At 39.4% G+C, this 19546-nt stretch overlaps 1 protein-coding gene across 10 annotated transcripts in view; it reads right to left on the reverse strand.

The window, feature by feature from the left end:
- The window catches only part of KHDRBS2 (KH domain containing, RNA binding, signal transduction associated 2), a 561259-nt gene extending 541719 nt beyond the window's left edge, over positions 1-19540 (reverse strand). For all 10 annotated transcript variants that reach the window (XR_001361536.1, XR_001361530.1, XR_001361531.1 and 7 more), the window contains exon 1: positions 19382-19540. Coding sequence is in view for 3 of the 10 variants with exons in the window: in XM_014537318.1 (XP_014392804.1) it covers positions 19382-19472 (91 nt within the window). In the remaining 7 variants the exon portion in view is untranslated. The remainder of the gene's footprint in view (positions 1-19381) is intronic.
- Positions 19541-19546: the final 6 nt, after the last annotated feature.

Here is a 19546-nt window from a genome sequence, read left to right on the forward strand (position 1 = left end):
ATTTAAATATCTCTGTGGACTACTGTTTAATATAGTCATACATTCAAACATTTCGTATTGAGCTACATTTCAAAAGCAGTTTTCTGTTATGGTAACATGAGGAATTATTGTCAATGCTATGAACATTTTAAAATATACATAAAATTGATATTCATAGGACATCTAATCAAAACTTTCATTTACAAGGAAGTATCACTATATATCTTTTGAGGAAAACAAAATAACTATTTTTCCTTTTCTTACATCTATAGGTGGTTCTAAATACCTCCATGGTAACACATTTTCTAATGCTACATTCACTTGATGGCATCTAAGTCCAGTGTTTTTCCTTTCCAAATGCAAACAAAATTGTCCACTGCATCCCTACTTCTAAACCCCATTATCAGATCATTTTCCTTCAGGGAGCAGCCTTCCTACCTGTATAAACACACTCCCCAAGAATTAGCTTGTCAGGTACCAGCACTGATGTATTCTGTCAGTTTGGATAGTTGTTAAATCTTCTTTGGGGTTATTACTGTTGACATGATGACTACCTATGTGTTTACTAAATGACAGTGGTTTGGTACCTGTGCTCTAAGGATTAATGTAAAGTCAACAGTCACTTATGCCCTTGGGCAATTTCAAAATCTTTATGTCACATTTCAGGGTGATAGCCATGCTGACAGTTAACATGCCACTAAAGATCAAGAGATATAAATGGGCTATCACTATGGATGCAGATGTAGGTCTCAGTTATTCATCTTTGGGTATATCTATTTTATACAGGAAAAGACTGCCAATTCTGTACAATACAGGGTGAGAGAAGACTAGGTTTACAGTTGTTCATATGTAAAATAATACAATAATCTACATATAAAAGGTTAATATGCAAAGTGTCCCCTCGGGAGTTCGACCAGGAGACCGGAGGTTCAATCCTCACTATGACATGTGCTGACCACCAGGGGGTGGTGCGGAACATGGCAGGTGAACAGCAGAGGCAGTAGGGCACTGAGGGAGTGAGGGAAGGAGGAGGCGGGGAGGTGGGGTGGTGGGGAACCTGATCGGCCCTGATCACCGACCAGGCCTAGGGACCCTATCCATGCATGAATTTCGTGCACCAGGCCTCTAGTTAAGAAATAATAATACAAGAATAAGCGCTGTGTTTCACATACTTACAACTGTAAGCCAACTTTTGCCCCCAACCTGTATATTGTTTCTATATAACATTTTTTCCTCGCAAAAATAGAAAAAGCATATAACCTATTATCTAAAATTATATGGTTTTTTAAATTAAAATGTTTAATGTGTACACTCTTCCCTACTATTTTGTGATACAACAACCTATTCTGCTACTCAGGACAGTGCAATTACTCAGGTTTTTCTAGATACCACTACTGTTCATTAGAAGCAAATACCTGACTTCTTTATTGGTAGAATGCTATACTTGTCAGAATCAATAACCACCAAGGATTTACTGACTAGTCTTCTCCTCAGTTACAATAAGAAAAGTGTGTTCATATTTTCCTCAAGGATTATATTCTAAATTGTGAGAAAAGGACAATTTCATAGAGCTATATATAATTATAAAGCATATTATAAACACATGTCATCCTTAATAATTCTAAGGCAGTTATTTTTTCCTTTTATGTTGAAACAGACCTATAAATGGTCAATATTGTAAGGTAGTTCACATAGACTTAAACACTGTGATCTTTGTTTTTCCACATTTTATGTGTTTACACTATATTGTTGAACACTTTAAATATGACAGTGAGCAAAAAATGTATTTTCAGTGAATGATGTCAGAACAAGTGGATATTCAAATCTAAGAAAAAAACTTTACATAAAAATTACTTCTAGATAATTTATAAACCTATGCTTAAACGCTAAATGAGTTCCACAAATAAAGCCTATGAGTTCTATAAACATAAATCCTCCAGAAGAAAATACTGAGAAGCCCTTTATGACCTTGAGGAAGGCAAAAATTTCCTAGAGAGGACACAGACACCACTACATATAAAAGAAAAACAATTAATTAAACCTCAGAATAGATTAATAGCTTCTATTCTTCAAAATACACAAGAAAATTAAAAGCTAAGCCACATATTGGGAGAAAATATTTGCAGTACATATACTGAAAAAAGGATGCAAATTCAGAATATATAAATAACTCTTACAACAATAAAAAAAAACAATCTCACCAATCATCCTATCAAATTAATAAAACCTTAATATGCAAATTGACCGAATAGCGGAACAACTAGTGGCTATGACACGCACTGACCATTAGGGGGCAGACACTCAATGCAGGAGCTGCCCCCAGCCCACAGGCCCCAGGCCAGTCAAGGCAGGTGCCAGTGGAGGCCCCTTCCCCAGATCACCCCGCCAGTCGCCCCACAGAGGAGGCGACCATCAGCGGTGGTGGGGGGGCAGGGCTGACCAGTGAGTGCGTGGTTCCAGGCCAGCCATGGCAGGTACCAGCGGGGGGCCCCCCAATCAACCCACCAGTCGCCTCACAGATCGGCCCTAATCACCAGCCAGGCCTAGGGACCCTACCCATGCACAAATTTCTTACACCAGGCCTCTAATTTCAAATAAGAGAATTCATACAAATGGCCAAAAAGCACATGAAAACATGCTCAACATCATTAATCATAAAGGAAATGCAAATTAAAAAACACAGAAAGGATATATGCACTCCTATGTTCATAGCAGCAAAATTTACAACAGCTAAGATTTGGAAACAGCCTAAGTGCCCATCAGCAGATGAGTGGATTAAAAACCTGTGGTACATCTATACAATGGAATACTACACTGCTTTAAAAAGGAAGGAACTCCTATCATTTGCAACAGCATGGATGGACCTGGAGAGCATTATGCTAAGCAAAATAAGTCAGTTAGAGAAAGATAAATATCTCATGATCTCACTCATTTATGGAACATAGTGAACAATATAAAGTGATGAACAAAAACAGATCCAGAGCCAGAGAAGCATCGATCAGACCATCAAATCTCAGAGTGAAGGTAGGGAAGGGGGTGAGTAGAGGGGAGAGATCAACCAAAGGACTTGTATGCATGCATATAAGCATAACCAATGGACACAGACACCTGGGGGGTGAGGGCATGAGCGGATGGGTAGGGAAAGGGCAATGGGAGGATAAGGACATATATGTAATACCTTAATGAATAAAGAAAAAAATGAAAATTAAAAAAAGAAAAGAAAAGAAAGGCTACTGTGGTGCCTGGACTTCCAAAGAAAGAAACAAGAGGCAGTCTTTCTTTCTCCAGAGAGAGCTGTATCTTACAAAAATAAAAAACCCACAGTAAGCGACCACTTGACATCATTAAAACAGCTGTTGTTAAAAAGACTGAGAATTTCAAATGTTGGCAAGGAAGGGGACCTACCAGAGTTTGCATATCATTGGTGAGAGAGTAAAATAGCACACCCACTTTAGAAAACTATTTGACAATCCCATGTAATAAAAGGTTAACCATTTATACACACTCAAAAACTCACCATTTTCACTCCAAGTAAAGAGAATACATGTGTAAAAAAATCTTGTACAGGGAAGTTCATAGCAGTTTAATTGTAACTAGAGGTCCGGTGCATGTATCCATGCACCAGTGGGGTCCCTCAGCCTGGCCAGGAGGGATCTGCCGAAACCAGCAGTCCTACATTCCTGGAGGGATATAGTAGTGCTCAAAGCAGCAGGCGGCCAGGGAGGAGCCCAAGCCCGGGCCTGGAACCGTGCCGATTCCGCTCATCCCAGCCCCACTGTGCCTGCCGCTGCCATTGCTCAGTAGGTTTGCTGCCGCTCTGCTGCGGTTTCCGTGTGCCATCCTAGGGCAATACCTGCTCTCCCATGACCGAGAAGCAGTGGCGGGCTCTCGCCTAGTTAGTCCTGATGCCAGTCCTAGTCCCGGTCCAGAAGGGGGAGGGGCACGCAAGTGGAGTGTCCGCAGGAGAGGCTTGCCAGCCATGAGCCCGGTGTTTGGCGCCATTGGTCAGCTGAGCAGTGCTCCCACTGTGGGAGCGCACTGACCACTAGAGGCAGCTCCTGCATTGAGTGTCTGCCCCCTGGTGGTCAGTGCATGTCATAGCTACTGGTCGAGTGGTCGAGCGGTCACTTAGGCTTTTATATATACTAGTGGCCAGTGCATGACATTCGTGCACTCGGGTGGAGGGGGGGGTCCCTCAGCCCAGCCTGCACCCTTTAGCAGTCTGGGAGCCCTTGGGGGATGTCTGATTGACGGCTTAGGCCCGCTCCCTCCAGGACATCCTTAGCGCTACCATGGAGGCGGGAGAGGCTCCCGCCACCACAGCTGTGCTCGCCAGCCGTGAGCCTGTCTCAGGGCTTCCGGATGAGCGGCGCTCCCCGTGTGGGAGCACACTGACCACCAGGGGGCAGCTCCTGCATTGAGCATCTGTCCCCTAGTGGTCAGTGCACATCATAGTGACCGGTTGTTCTGCTGTTCAATTTGCATATTACCCTTTTATTACTAGTATATAGGATAGATAAGCTTACACTGAAAATAGCTGAGAGGTCCATCCACAAGAAGTTCAACAAATTGTGACATTTATATAATGGAACACTACTCAGCATGAAACACAATAATGAACTCTTGATAAATGCAACAACCTGAGTGACTTTCAAAAATATATTGAACTTAAAAAGAAGGAAGAGTATATAGTGAATTATTCCATTTATATAATGTTGAAGAACAGTAAAGTGATCTATGGTAGAAATCAGAACAGCAGTTGCCAAAGGAAATACAGATTAATAGGTAGTGGGTATAAGGAAAGTCTGAGCTGATGGAAATGTTCTCTGTCTTGCCAAGAGCACTGCTCATGCAAGAATATTCAACTATCAAAACTCATCAAATTGTATACCTAAAAGCTGCACTTCATTCTTCACAAATTTTGCCTCTATTTTTATATTTTTTATTTATTTATTTTAGAGAGAGAGGAAGGGAGAAAGAAGCATCAATTTGTTGTTCCACTTATTTATGCATTAATTGGTTGATACTTGCATGTGCCCTGACCTGGGATTGAACCCACAACCTTGACATATCGGGACAATGCTCTAACCAACCTAAGCTACCCAAACAGGGGTATTTTTTTGTTAAAGTAAGAAAACCAGACAAAGTGGAGTAAAGGAAAGACTCTGCATTGATTTCTGCCATAAATACTGCACATACACTAGCATGAGGTTCATGAGATGCTTGATTGATCTATGAAACACTTGACAAGATCATATTTCATAGATAAGAACAAAGACTCAAAGAGATTTAGAAATTTGCCCACATCACAAAGCAGCCAAGTAGCAGATCTGGGTTTCAAACACTAGTATTTTCACTTCACCTACCATATTGTTTCTACTGTAACAGTAACTCTGAAACTTTTTTTTACCACAATAGAGAATAAGAAATTCCACAGTACACACACACACACACACACACACACACACACACACACACGTTTCATAAAATAATGATTAACCTTAAAATATATATAATTGAAATTTTGCAGAAGCACATGTCTTCTTTCAGGTCCAATAAAGTCAGTATTTTCTCCAGCCTTGAAACAAACCTATGAAAGATAATACATGTATCTTTTCACATAATATTGTTATTCAGTATGGATAAGTGATTATACTATAAGCTTTAAGGATCTACGCATACAACAGATTTAGGTGCTGGTCTCATGCTCACTGTTGATCATAGTTTCACAGACAAGAATAAAGAAGGTAAATTTCTATATTGATTGTAGAATCACACATTTCAGGAGGAAATGTATCAAGAAAGTGGCTGTCACTATCTTGTTAGTTTAGAACTAATAGTGTCCTAATTTAAAGTGGGCAGTGGTCAACAAAGTCACATGTGCCAACAAATCAATAAGAACTGTCAAAGAAAAGAGTAGGTGCATGCAATGGATTTGGAATTTTATCTGACTCCTCTCTCAATTTGTTCTTTGTTGCCAAATCCATTAGACATTTTAAATCTTTGTCTCACTTGTCCTATCTACAGTTCCTGAAAATATGAACCAAATCCCTCATTTTTCAAATATTCTATTTACTTGACTCTGGAAACATTTCATCTTTCCTACCTACATTCTAAGAAACTCCTCAGCTTTGCAGACCCCTTAAATGCTGATGTTCCTCAGGGTTTTATCCTAAATCTCCTTCCTGTTGCTCTCTCCATGCTCTCCCTGAGTGAACTCTTCTTCTCCTAAGGTCAAATATCACCTACATCAGCGGTTCTCAACCTGTGGGTCGCAACCCCTTTGGGGGTCGAACGACCCTTTCACAGGGGTTGCCTAAGACCATCAGAAAACACATATATAATTACATATTGTTTTTGTGATTAATCACTATGCTTTAACTATGTTCAATTTGTAACAATGAAATTGGGGGTCACCACAACATGAGGAACTGTATTAAAGGGTCGCGGCATTAGGAAGGTTGAGAACGACTGACCTACATGCTAATGAAACCTAAACCACTGCCTACAGCCAGACCTTTTTCCAGACCCAGCTCTCCACCTGCCTTTATACCTCAACACCCCACATGCCTTTCAATGCATATCCAACTGAACTCAGCATTAAGCTCCTTTTAATTCTTGTCTCAATAACTGATACCACCATTAAACCAATTACTAAGAGCATCCTAGACAATAGCCTTCACTACCCTTTGTTTTTCATTCTCTCTATTCAGTATGATTCTTTATATTTCACTTGCTAAATTTCTATTAGCTCTGTCTACTTCATCCCATCTGCATTCTCATTATTTGAATTCATGTCACCATAAATCCTCTCCTGGATCGCAAGCTATCTGATGGTCTGCCCATGTCTTATTATCTGTCAAATCCTTCCCCAACAGTGCAGCCACATTATGCTTTAAATGAAATTCTGATGTCACAATTGCCCCTTTAAAAACCTTTAAATGATTTACCATTGCTCTTGGCATAAAGTGCAAACTTTCTAGCACAGTTGACAAGATAAGTGTGATAAGCATCTACCATTCTCTTTAGACCCACTTATTCTTGATGCTTGCTATTTGACTGCATCTTTCAAACACACTTAATCTTTTGGCTTCCTAGACCAAATTCTAGGGGTGTGTGTGTGTGTGTGTGTGTGTGTGTGTGTGTGTGAGTGGGATAGGGGAGAGTCCCAAACAATACCAAGCAATTCTCAGACACCAGCAGGATGTCCAAGAAATCGACTGAATTCTGATACTATCTACCCAGAGATAGCATAAGCCTCCTCAGGTTAAGGATTCAGTCCAACAAGCCTGCCCCATGCCCCACTTTATAAGCCTGTTGCAAGCAAAGTGGTCATCTGTGCTTCTGACTGACCAGCTATAAATTGGGGATTCCAACAATGCTTTCTTTGCACTTGAGAGGCCATTTGCAATTCCAGGTTGTTACCAGTTCTCCTAACCAACTGACTATAAACCAGAGGTTCCGTGACCTCCTCTTAGGGTTCCCTTAATTTGCTAGAGCAGCTCACAGAACTCACAGAAACATCTTACTTATTAGATTACCAGTTTATTACAAAGGATGTATGTCGGGAGCACAGAGATGACAGAGATGCATGGGTGGGGGCGGGGCGGGGGGACTGCTGTAGGAAGGGCACAGAGTTTCCATGATTGAACTTTTTAAATCTTCATGTGTTCCACCAATGGGAAGATTTCTGAACCCAGTTCTTCTGGGTTTTTATAAAGCTCTTCACTAATAGGCATGAATAATTAAATCATTTGGCCATTTGGCAGTTGATTCAACCTCCGGCCCCTCTCACCTTCCTGGAGGTTAGGGAAGTGGGACTGACAGTTACAGGCTCCATCCTTAGGTGGGGGTACAAAAGCTACCTCACTAACATAAAAAGGACATCTTACAGCTCTCAGCACTTAGGAAATTACAAGGGTTTTAGGTGCTCAGTGCAGGGACCAGGGAAGAAGACAAAAATATATATTTCTTATTATAAATCACAATATAACACTGAACTCCTACCTATTTAAATAAATATTCTTTTTTTCTTTTCAGAGTTTAGAGATGTTGTTTGCTGTATCCATGTATAATTCTCCTCAATTATAGCCCCTTCTTCACTGAATCTTGGCCATATCCCACTTATTTGTTAGATCTCAACCAACATGCCCCTCCCAATTGAAGCTTTCCATGATCTCTGTAGATGTTTTTAGGGGCCCTTCCTGGGACTCCTAAAAATCATCAATTTTCCTTCTTATTGCATTTTGCAGATCCTATGAAAATTGTTTACTTAATTGTAACTCCTTCTCCTCCTCAATCAAAACAGAACTCAGTCACAGATATTAATAACCAACTAGACCAGTGGTCGGCAAACTGCGGCTCGCGAGCCACATGCGGCTCTTTGGCCCCTTGAGTGTGGCTCTTCCACAAAATACCGAGTGTGGGCGCGCACATACAGTGCGATTGAAACTTTGTGGCCCATGCGCAGAAGTCGGTATTTTGTGGAAGAGCCACACTCAAGGGGCCAAAGAGCCGCATGTGGCTCGCGAGCCGCAGACCAACTCTGTACTATTTCTCACTGACTACCTGTCTAGCATATGCTTTACAAATACACACACACACACACACACACACACACACACACACACACTCTACTCATTTTACTCAAAGAGTATATAAAATCCAGCAGATCTTCCCAATCCCAGTTATTTATACCATTTGGCTTATTGCAAATCATTCCAAGTAGTTACCATTTCACATAATTTCATTAAATGGCTTTTCATTATCATACTGCTTTATTCTACCAGCTTTTCCTTATATGGGTATGCTATAATTTCCAATCTTGCTCTAATTTCAGAATACTAGCTTAATGCATAGCCATCTATCATTCTGAAGTCCATTCCAAAACACTATTCATTTAATAAAATGCCATCTGCCCTCAGCACACCAAATGCTCTTTCATCTTCACACAATTCCTTAAAGGCCCCTCTTCCATCAGAACTTGGATGGATAAAAAGGCAGCTCTAGTTTTTGCCTTCCAAAAAGAAAAACCTAAGTCCCTCTTAAGACACGAATGCTCTTTAATTCAAAATAACAATCGTTGAAATTTCTCCATTTATAATATTTACATGCCTAAACATATAATAAGAAATGTATTATATTATGTAACCAGCCATCTCCTGTCTTCTATTATACAATGAGTGTATTATTGCATATAAATCAATTTTCTAAACAAACAAATTTTTTAAATTCCCTGGAGAAAAGTATTTTAAAGGAAACAATAGACTCTGTGGTAACAGATATTTAACTCTTTTAAAAGTTTTTTCAAAGCAATATCTTGGTATTTCCTTAAACAAGTAATATTCTTAAATATCTTTAAATGTTTCTATGTTTAATGGCTGCTTTTTGACACTCTTTCACATTATAATTGGACATTTACCTAACATTTAATTTGAGGGGTGAGTGGAGGTGGAAGAAGGCATAAAGGGAATTAATAAATGGTGATGGAAAATAAATAAATAAATAAATAAATAAATACAAATACTGAGGGAATATTTAAAAAATAAGAAATATTAATTGATTATGCTACTCTCTATCCTGCTTCTTTATTTTTCCCCATAAAATAGATACATTAGCTGCCTTTTTATATATAATATAAGGACCTCAGTCAGAATGCATGTTCAATTAAAGTAGCTATTACTTGACTTATCCCGTTCTTCTCAAAATTAACAAATTTTCTTCTCCTTCATCCTCTTTACTGAATTTCGGTCATAGAGGCTCCCTCTCCTGAGCTGTAGTCAGGACACATCATTTTCTGTTATACAATTCTATGAACTTGCAAAATATACCTACACTCCAGAGAAAACACACTCATTCTGCTTTTCTATTAGAAAAGTAAAATTTTAATTTTTTAAAGGAGATGGGCATCAACTGTGCCATTTTGAAAACAGTATACTAATACCAACCAATCTGTTTGGAAGTTATTGAATCCTAAAACCTCAAAAACTGGTAGATGGCATTTAAACCAAGCCATGTTTCTGAGTTCTTGATTTCTGACAATACGTGTATCTGCTCATTTCCAAATTTTAAACATAACCAACACTGCCTTAAGACACAAGAAAGAAACTCGTAGTTGTCCTTCCTTCCTAGAAGCATCCAGAAAATGTAAGCAGTTCTCTGAAAAACATGAGAAGAAAAATACCTTAGTAAATCACATGAAGTTCTCCAATCCCTTTTGGATAAAAACAAACAAACAAACAAAAAAACACGCCTGGAATCACCAAACTTCCTTAGAAACAACAGTCAATATAAGACATACAGAAAAGTTAAGCTGCCTCGATAATCCTTAACACAGTTCTGCACTTGGATCAATTTTCCTATTTATAATTGCACTTGCCTTTTACATACGTACTATAATTATTTAACAATACTGTGTAATAATGTATCCAATACTTGCATTAGGAACATATTTCAGAAGGTAAGGACAACAACCATGTTGACCTCCTAGACATACTTCACACATTAATATCTAGGCTTCCTTCCAAGCCTGATGCCAGTTGTGTCTCCCCCGCAGGAGCAGTATGGTGTAATGGTTACATATGGACTCTGGGTAAGAGAGCCAGGTTTCAGCTTTATAATTCATTTGCTTTGAGACTTATGATAAATTAACTTCTTCAATTCTTAATTTTCTCATTTGTTAAAAAAAAGTTAATGCTAATAACTATCTCATTGGTGGGTGGGTTAAGTGTGATGATGCATGCAAAGCATGTTAGCACAGTACCTGATAAAGAGTAATCTCCCCCTTAATGTGGACAGCAATGAAGATGATGATGATGATGATGATGATGATGATGAATCTATAATTACCATGTCCAACAAGAGTCATGACCTCCTCTAAATTCCCAGGAAATCATAAGTATATAAAATCCAGCAGATCTTCCCAATCCTAGTTATTTATACCTTAGGCATATGGTTGAATTCCCCAGACAATTTAAAAACTAATAAATTACACATCTAATACCTCCTCATATACCAAAAGCACATATTCCAGACAGGTGTTACCAACACACATTCAAGGGCATGTATGTTATAGTCAAATACAGCAGAGTCCACGTCCGTCGATATTTCTCCCCCAAACTGTAGCTAAACTGTAAGGGTATCTATAGTAAATGGCCTAAAAAATGTCATTCAGGTGTTCTTGATTATTATCTCTCTCTACAACAAAATCTTTTTGAAAGTTATGTTCATGAGGCAAAGGTAAGCAATGGTGGATATGCTACAAATGACTTATTTCCCACGATAGTTAATAATGATTGAGCAAAGGATGCTTGGCTGTGAGTTCTCAAGTTTTTGACAAATAATACATTGATCATTTCAGGATTCTCCATTTGAGAAAAGGAAGTGATACAATATGGGTATTTGCTAAGATTAATTTGGGAAATCAGCTATTACCTAGTAGTCACTTTTTAAATCTATTTCCACATCATGCTTATTTTATTAAAATTCACAATGTGAGCAAAAGGAACACATTTAAATCTATGAATATATTAAATCTTACATTTATAAAAACAAACTGGTATCAGAATATGCCAATTAAAATACATTTCTCATAATATATAGTCAGGCCAAAAAAGATCAAATCAGATGCTCAAACAAATAAGGGCATAAGAAAGCTGGTGACACTGTAGACTTATTTCCAAGTGTTTCTTAAAACTTTCTTCCCTTTTACAGCTCCTGTGGGAAGAAGGAGCTTCAATCTAGATTGTATACTTCAACAGAAACTAGAAATAATGATCAGACCTCACTTTGTTCCCACTCTCAGGTACCATGTCACAAAGTCTCTTTGAAATTGGATAAAGCGAATATATAAAAAAATAGGTGCCCATTATTAACATGGATTTATCCTAGTTATGCTCATTCTTATATAAATTGCTAATGAAATATTAATGTACTAGGCCTAGCATACATTCACAAGAAAATGTCATAAAGAAATAAATTAAGGCCCATAAATAAACACAAATAAATGGAGATGGGGTATTATATATCAACTAAGAGGACCGGTGCACGAAAATTCGTGCATGGGAGGGGGGGGGTCCCTCAGCCCAGCCTACTCCCTCTCACAGTCTGGGAGCCCTCTGGGGATGTCCTCCTTACGGCCTGCTCAGAGAGTGGGCCTAAGCCACAGTCTGGCCTCCCTCTGCGGGAGGTGACTGGGCTGATCAGGGGAAGGCGCCGCCCCCATCACCCCACTGCTGGTGCCTCTGCCAGCCACCAGGGCTGCTGCCCCTTGGCTGCTGGCCCTCGGCCTTCGTTTCTTAATGCTGGCCCTGCCCCCCGCCCACTGGTGGGTGGTGGGCCATCTGGGGCCAGGCCGGCTGGGGGGTGGGCTTTGGGAGGTTGAGGCACAGCAGGTTGCATCTTATCCAGCCTCTGTGGAGGTGTGGTACCAGGACCAGGCCTGAGCTGCTGCCTCTGTGGCTGCCTCTGCAGTGGGGGCCGTGGCGCTGGACCGGCCCGTGCCTTGGCCTCTCCCACGCTACCACCTCTCCCACGCTGCCTCTGTGAAAGTGGCCGCAGGAGCCGCGGTGCTGGACTGGCCTGGCCTGCACCAAGGCCTCTCCCATGGCGGCAGCAGTGCCTCTCCCACACCTCGGGCCCTCACAGCAGCTGTGGCTTTGTCCAGAAGGACGTCCGGAAGATGTCTGGTCTAATTAGCATATTACCCTTTTATTAGTATAGATAAACCATAGTCTGGAAAGAAGGCGGCAAGCTAACTGGGCTCCACAAGACCCGGGAACAGCAAGGCAATGGTCTCCCTAGTTTTTCTTGTATCTCATATATGCCAAAGTGGGTACTGGAAAGCTGGCAATCCATAAACATCAATAGAAACAGACAAAAGAGGTAAACAAAAGCCTTAGGAAAGCCTGCTTTCTCTGGCCAAAGGACTAGAAAAAGGGCAACCTAGAAAAACAGAAAACACTTAGCAACAAGCCTCCTGCGCCAGCTAAACAACAGTGGAAAAAAATAAAAAGAAACCAAAGGTGTCTCCTGCTCACCCCTGTCAAGAAAGGTTAAATAGGGAGCCTAGACTTCCAATCTGACCCAGCTGTTAAGAGGCATCCTTTTGCCCTCTGGGTGGAATTGATACCAAAAAGTGTGGGTGTTGCTTGAGTCCAAGTTCTTATCTTTCGAAAATCGAAGAATGAAGTCACAGACAAAAACAATGAACAGGAGCAAAGTTTATTGGGGGCAGCCAGTCCTGGGAAAGGTGTAGCTGGGGTTCCAGGAGCAGGCCAGTGTCCAGAGCTTCCTTTCCATGTGACAGCCAGGAGCAGTTTAGTATCCAAGCTGATTAAAGTCTAATGGTCCATGTGTGGAGGCCCATATGGCCATAAGCCATGTAGAAGTAGGAATGTGCTCCCCCATCACAGGAAGGAATGTCAGGAACCCTTGAATGCCAGAGAGCGAGAGAGAGAGGAAGTGGGTGCCTTTTAATTTAAGGGGTGGGTAGTCTTGCTAACTCCTAATAGGTCTTTTCAAAGAATTTTGCCTAAGCAATATCCTTTGGATTGGTTTATATGCCTTACTGTCTTGTGACTGGTTGTCTGCACACTGCCTGTCTTAGCGATATCCATACATTTTAAAGTCCATGCCTCTCTCATGAATGCCCTACCTTCCCCGCCCAGTTGGAATACAGTGGTCGGCAAACTCATTAGTCAACAGAGCCAAATATCAACAGTACAATGATTGAAATTTCTTTTGAGAGCCAAATTTTTTAAACTTAAACTATATAGGTAGGTACATTGTTATTAACTTAATTAGGGTACTCCTAAGGCTTAGGAAGAGCCACACTCAAGGGGCCAAAGAGCTGCATGTGGCTCTCGAGCCGCAGTTTGCCGACCACGGCCTAGTAACTCGGCTTAGTTGGGTTCCCAGTTCTACTTCCTTTCCTGTGGGCTCACCCCTATCTACCTAGCTTCCTTCTGTCTCCTCAGAATTAAAGAAGATTGAATGGGGAATAGGGATTTTAATTCCACCCACAATAAGGAGGCCTCCTAGAGTGTCAATGGGGCCACATGGAGATCCTGGATTTCCACCCTTCTGAACAGTAACAAGCCACCCTTCTCCTTCCAAAGTAGGGGTTATCAGAAGTCTCACTCCTTCTGGAACTTTCAACATGTTCCAGCAGGAATGAGGTCTCCCACTCCTCCAGAGGACACTAGGGAAGGGGAACAACGTGTTCCTTCCCTTCCTTGCCAGTGTTGTCAATGGATACCTGGTGGAAAGACTGAACTTTCACCTCCACCCAGAACTATCAGGGTGGTGCCCCCTCTCCCTCTGCTGACATTGTGTCAGAGGTGACCTGCTAAAAGGGAATATTATTAAAAAGTGTGCCATGGTCACACTTTGATTTTGAATGAATCACTCTGATAGCACAGTATGTGTTCAGGTAGGGAGGAGAAGGATGGAGGATGGTGAGGGTAAGAAATAGAGAAGAGTAAAACCAATAGTGCTGCAATGCTTGGAAGCCAAAGGAAAAGCCACACACACACAAAAAAAAATTGGAAAAAGGTCAACAATGGAAAATGCAGCCAAGAGACCTGATGAGAGGTCAGAAACATTTTATTGGATTTGGCAATTAAGAGATGATTCTGTCACTAGGGACACTGGTTTTATGATGAACTTTGAAGAGGTAAACTGAAAAAGTGAGGCAGCTTAGTATAGACTTATTGAAAAGTTTAAGAAAATGAAGAAAGATAAATGTCAAGAAAGATTACTTTTATTACTTTTGGCAAGTGAAAAAAGAATTCTACTTTTTAAAAGTGGTTCAGATTGGATCATGTTTACAGTCTGCTACAAGGAAAGAGTAGACAGGGAGGAAGAAGTTAGAGATACTGGAGAAAGGATATAACTATAGAACAAGTCTGGCGGAGATGGTGAGTATCGGGGTTAAGGATACGGGTGAACAAATCCGCCTTGAACAAAAAAAGAAACAGTTCATCTTCTGAGAATGAAAGACAATAGAAAGCAGTATGGGTGTTTTTTAGATAGTAGGAGGTTGAAGGCATCAGAAAATACACATCCACATCCCCCAGAAAACAGAGGATGAAATCAGCTTCCCAGAAAAAAGGATATATGGGTTTATGAAGAGGCCCCAGGAGATTTGGAATTAACCTTTAAGACACAGGACTAGAGTTAATCAAGCCCAAGTAAAATACTGACAAGTAACCATTGATATTTTAAAACCTTCGCTGGAGTCATATTTTCATAAGGTTATTTATTTCATAGTTTGATTTATGAGTTCAAATTTCACTCAGAAGTCAGTCAAAAATAAGGCAGTGTTTATTTTCTTACAAAATCAAACTTCAAGCTGAGGTCCAGTCCATGATGCCTTTAACATGTTAAGAGAAATCTTGAAAGCATCATGTTACATCTATATAATTTCTGCTTATGCTTTTGTTATATTTGAACAAAATATCCCATTTATACTTGTATAAAATACCACCTATATTGTCAGAAACAGCATTTTTAACCCGTAAAGAACTAGGCCTGATGAGAGTCAGGGAGGAAATTTTACAGTTGGCAGAAGTGTCACCACCCTACCTGAATGTATTGTTTTTTTAATCAGACTTTTTTTACAATATTGTAAATGTTTTTTAATTGCAGATCAAAGTTAAACCTTGAATTTAGCTTTTCTGCCAGTTTTCTTTTCTTTAAGAAACATAAGTAAGATGATCCCAAATATATTGAGAGGAAAAAAATAGAGATTACATTAATTAAAGGAAAAGTCACATGATTATCATTTCTTATCAGAAGCTGATTTTAGACATTATACCAATACCTTCACTTATTGGCAGCTTGGAGTCCAATCCTAGATGGACAGCCAAGCTTTTCACCAAAATTTGAAAATAGAACCTAGAGTTTAAAAAACAAAAAACCAAAATTAAAAAAAAACCAAAACACATTTGAACTGTTGGGATATTTGGCAATATTTGAGTCAAAAACAATGATGAAGAATTCAGGTTACAAAGTCATGCCAATCAGAGGACCCAAAACACTCTCAATTTGATAAGAACTTATTAATCCTCCTGACGGTATGGAATCACTATAATGGGATCTATGGATTTGAACAGTTCTATGTCTGCCAGCAGATAGGCCTGCTTGAATGCAAACAAGAATATTTCCATGTATATACATTTTCAGCCCCAAGTCTCCATAACAGTTCAATAGACTTAAGAACATAAATCTGTCCCCAGTGCCCAAAATAATGTATATGCCTCAAATTACATTAATCGTTAAACTAGGAAGGAAGAAAATTTTTTCAAAAATGTTCAACCATTGATTTTAGTGTTCTGAATACACAAACACCATGCCTCTGTATCAGCAGTAGTCCCAGACGTAACTAGAATTACAAAGATACATATAGATCATCTAGTCCAACTCCTTAATTTGAGAGACAAGGAAACTGGGCCCAGAGAAGGGAAACTTACTTATCAAGAATCAGTTTAGGCAAAAGTGGAATTAAAATCCAGGTATCTGAATTCACAGTTTAGTGCACTTCCCAGAAGTAGGAGATATAAATAACCTCATCTAATTTCATCTGGCAAGCAACTTTAAGGATCATGCTGAGTTTGCTGTTTTATCATATTCAAAAGCACCTTCCATAACAAATGGATAATTAAATAATATTATAATCACAGGAAAATAATTATTTTAATTAATCAAACATATTATAAATACTCTTTGAACCATATTATTCAAGATATTTTCTAAGTAACAGTTAAAATACATAAAATGTTTAGGCTCTTCCATTAGCTTTCTCTGGATCCTTCCTACTGAAAACAGACAGCAGAAACCAGTGAAATAAAAACAAACACAACAAAAATGACAAAAGAACTACAAAACTAGTACTAGTACTTTATACCCCATGGCCTTCAATTCCAAACAAAGCAATCAATATTGAGCACTAATTGGCATCTATCACCAATCACAACAGCAAAGTAAACCATTATGAAAGCTCATTGGTTCATATCACTACCCTTACAGATATCAGTTTCCGGAAAAATCATTCCGAAGTGAATCATCTGGATCATTTTTATTACTCACTCAGTCTTGAGACTGTCTGCACAGTACTGACTGAAATGTACTTCAGTGTGCACCTTCCTTCCAAATGAATATCTATGTCAGGTTTATTTATAGCCACTGCTTTCAATCAGTGCATTTCCAGGTATGAGAAATAAAATCATCTCAACAATACTCTCCTCTAGAGATCTGAACAGAAACCTGGAAATCTTGGCAAACGGCCTTTGAAATGATAATGAAAGATCTATAATGTAAAATGTACATTAAGATGTATTAAAGATTCCAAAGCACACTCACCTTATACTTTTTAATAAGCCCAGAAAAAGTACAATTAGAAAATTAATTTATACCTTGTGCATCTTTTTGCACATCTCTTTATAAACTCCAAGATTATTACCATCATCTATTTCATTCTCTTTTCCTCATTATGATTCTGTGAAATTTGGACATCTCTCTTTGTTTCTTAGATGCTTTTCTCTCTATTTAGGAGCTTCAGGCTTTACAAAAGCAGGGCATACTTCCCCCTACTGGGAAAAAATTAAATTACAAGGACATCTGAGCAGGTTCCTAAGTATCAAGAAATCAAGTTCCTGAATAAGATAAAAATGTTAAGGAACCAGATGCATAGATTTCTCTGACTGTTTCAGCAACCACAGAAGACTTGGTACTCTTTTAAGGGTTGCTCACGTGCATTCCTTTAGCGTGGCAGTTTTCAAAAGTACACTAACTCTCATTAGTGAAAGATGAATTAATTATTGATCCTGCTGTCCCAAAGAGCAGTTCAGAGAAAATAATCACTTTTTATTTGTTGTTGTTGTTTTTTATTTTCACTTTAAAGACATTATCAGCTGAAGACACTTCTGGGAAACATATTGAAGTAAACCATTTTGCAAGCTTAGTTTCATCTTTCATTATTTTGAACAATCCTAAGCATTTAATAATTCATTAATTTTCAATACTCTTTATTTTATGCATTACTTTGTTTTTCAATAGTTTTTGTAATTGACTTTACTTTTCCACTTTAATTTCTATTTTTGAGAGTAGTAAGCAGAATTGTATTTTACCTTCCCAAATCCTCTACAATACCAACTTGTTTCTTGAAAAACAGTTTAGTTGTTTCACAAGTTCAGTATTTTGATTATAAATCTTTTTTTAATTGTTTAGTATGCAAAAATGGAATAAAATACCTTATACTTTATGATTAAAATTATAATCTATTATTAAAATATTTGAATAAACCTAATGTCTATTTGAATCACACATGGAGGATCAGAATTTTTCCTGCCATGTACAACTAAGTCTCAAAAAAGAAAACAGTTCTTTTAATGCTGAAGGGCTGAGGAAGAGGAAGTTGTCACTTTTAGTTTGGCTATAGGTAAGTCCATAAAAACCTCAGCTACAAAACTGCACTGTAGTCAGTTTAATAATGAAGCAATTCATTATTAATGAAGCACTCATCAAAAAAAATCTAAAGTTGTTCTTAAAAAGGCTTGTGTAGATTACTACAGATACTGTATCTTTATCAGCTAGATGGCATTATAAGGAGATAAATGGAGTAATTTGATTAATATTCCTCTCATGAAGTTTGTGTGTGTGTGTGTGTGTGTGTGTGTGTTTAAACAACCTTTCAAAGCCACGCAAAAGACAAGACATATATGTTCCTCTGGGAATGAAATCTCCTTTGGCATTACAGGTACACAAAAGAAAATGCACACTTGGTGAAACAGTTGATCAATTGTGAAGTGTTCCCAGGGACCGGTAACTCGCAGAGTAAACCAATTATCACACTTCAAATAAACTGATAACCACTTTAGCCTCTGCCACATTCACAAACATAGAAGAACATGCATAGTACGTGCATAGTTTAATCTGGGCTAATTCCAAGACTTTCCATAGGAAAGACTGTAATTAGACTAAAGGGTTTCACATCACTTCCCAAATGCAGGAAAGAAAAGAAAAAAAAAATGCTGATATGCAGCAAGAAGCTCGTAGAACACTACACTGGTCACTATTTACTCCCAAACTGATCCCCCTTCCCTCTGCGAAGTGAAAACATCCCTGCAAACCGCGATACACTTTATGGTTTCTCTATCAATGATCCTAACAGGTCACATCACCACTGCCATTAGATCTGGTCGCTTCGGTCTGCCCCAAATTAAGACATAAAGGAGTGGGAGCATTGCTGTCCGCCCAGAGAACAGGCTTTGGAGCTAGCATCTTCAGGGGAACAGTTTCTGCGAAGGAGACAGGCGTCCCTCCCCAACTTCACTCTCCGAACCCAGCCTCGGGTGAGATGGGCGGCCGATGGTTTGCGCCCATCTGCGGGGACAAGTCCTACCTTCCGCCAAAAGGCGCGAGGCATGCACAAAAGATGGATCCAGGCTATCTTTCTCTGCCATCAGCTCAGGCAAATATTTCTCCTCTTCCATAGCGCGGACTTCGGACAGTCCACGGGCGAAGCGCTGGGTTCCGCTCTCTCGGACGCAGGGTCGCGGGGCAGCGC

The sequence above is a fragment of the Myotis brandtii genome, unplaced genomic scaffold, assembly GCF_000412655.1.
Source record: "Myotis brandtii unplaced genomic scaffold, ASM41265v1 scaffold176, whole genome shotgun sequence".
In the NCBI taxonomy this organism is placed as follows: Eukaryota; Metazoa; Chordata; class Mammalia; order Chiroptera; family Vespertilionidae; genus Myotis; species Myotis brandtii.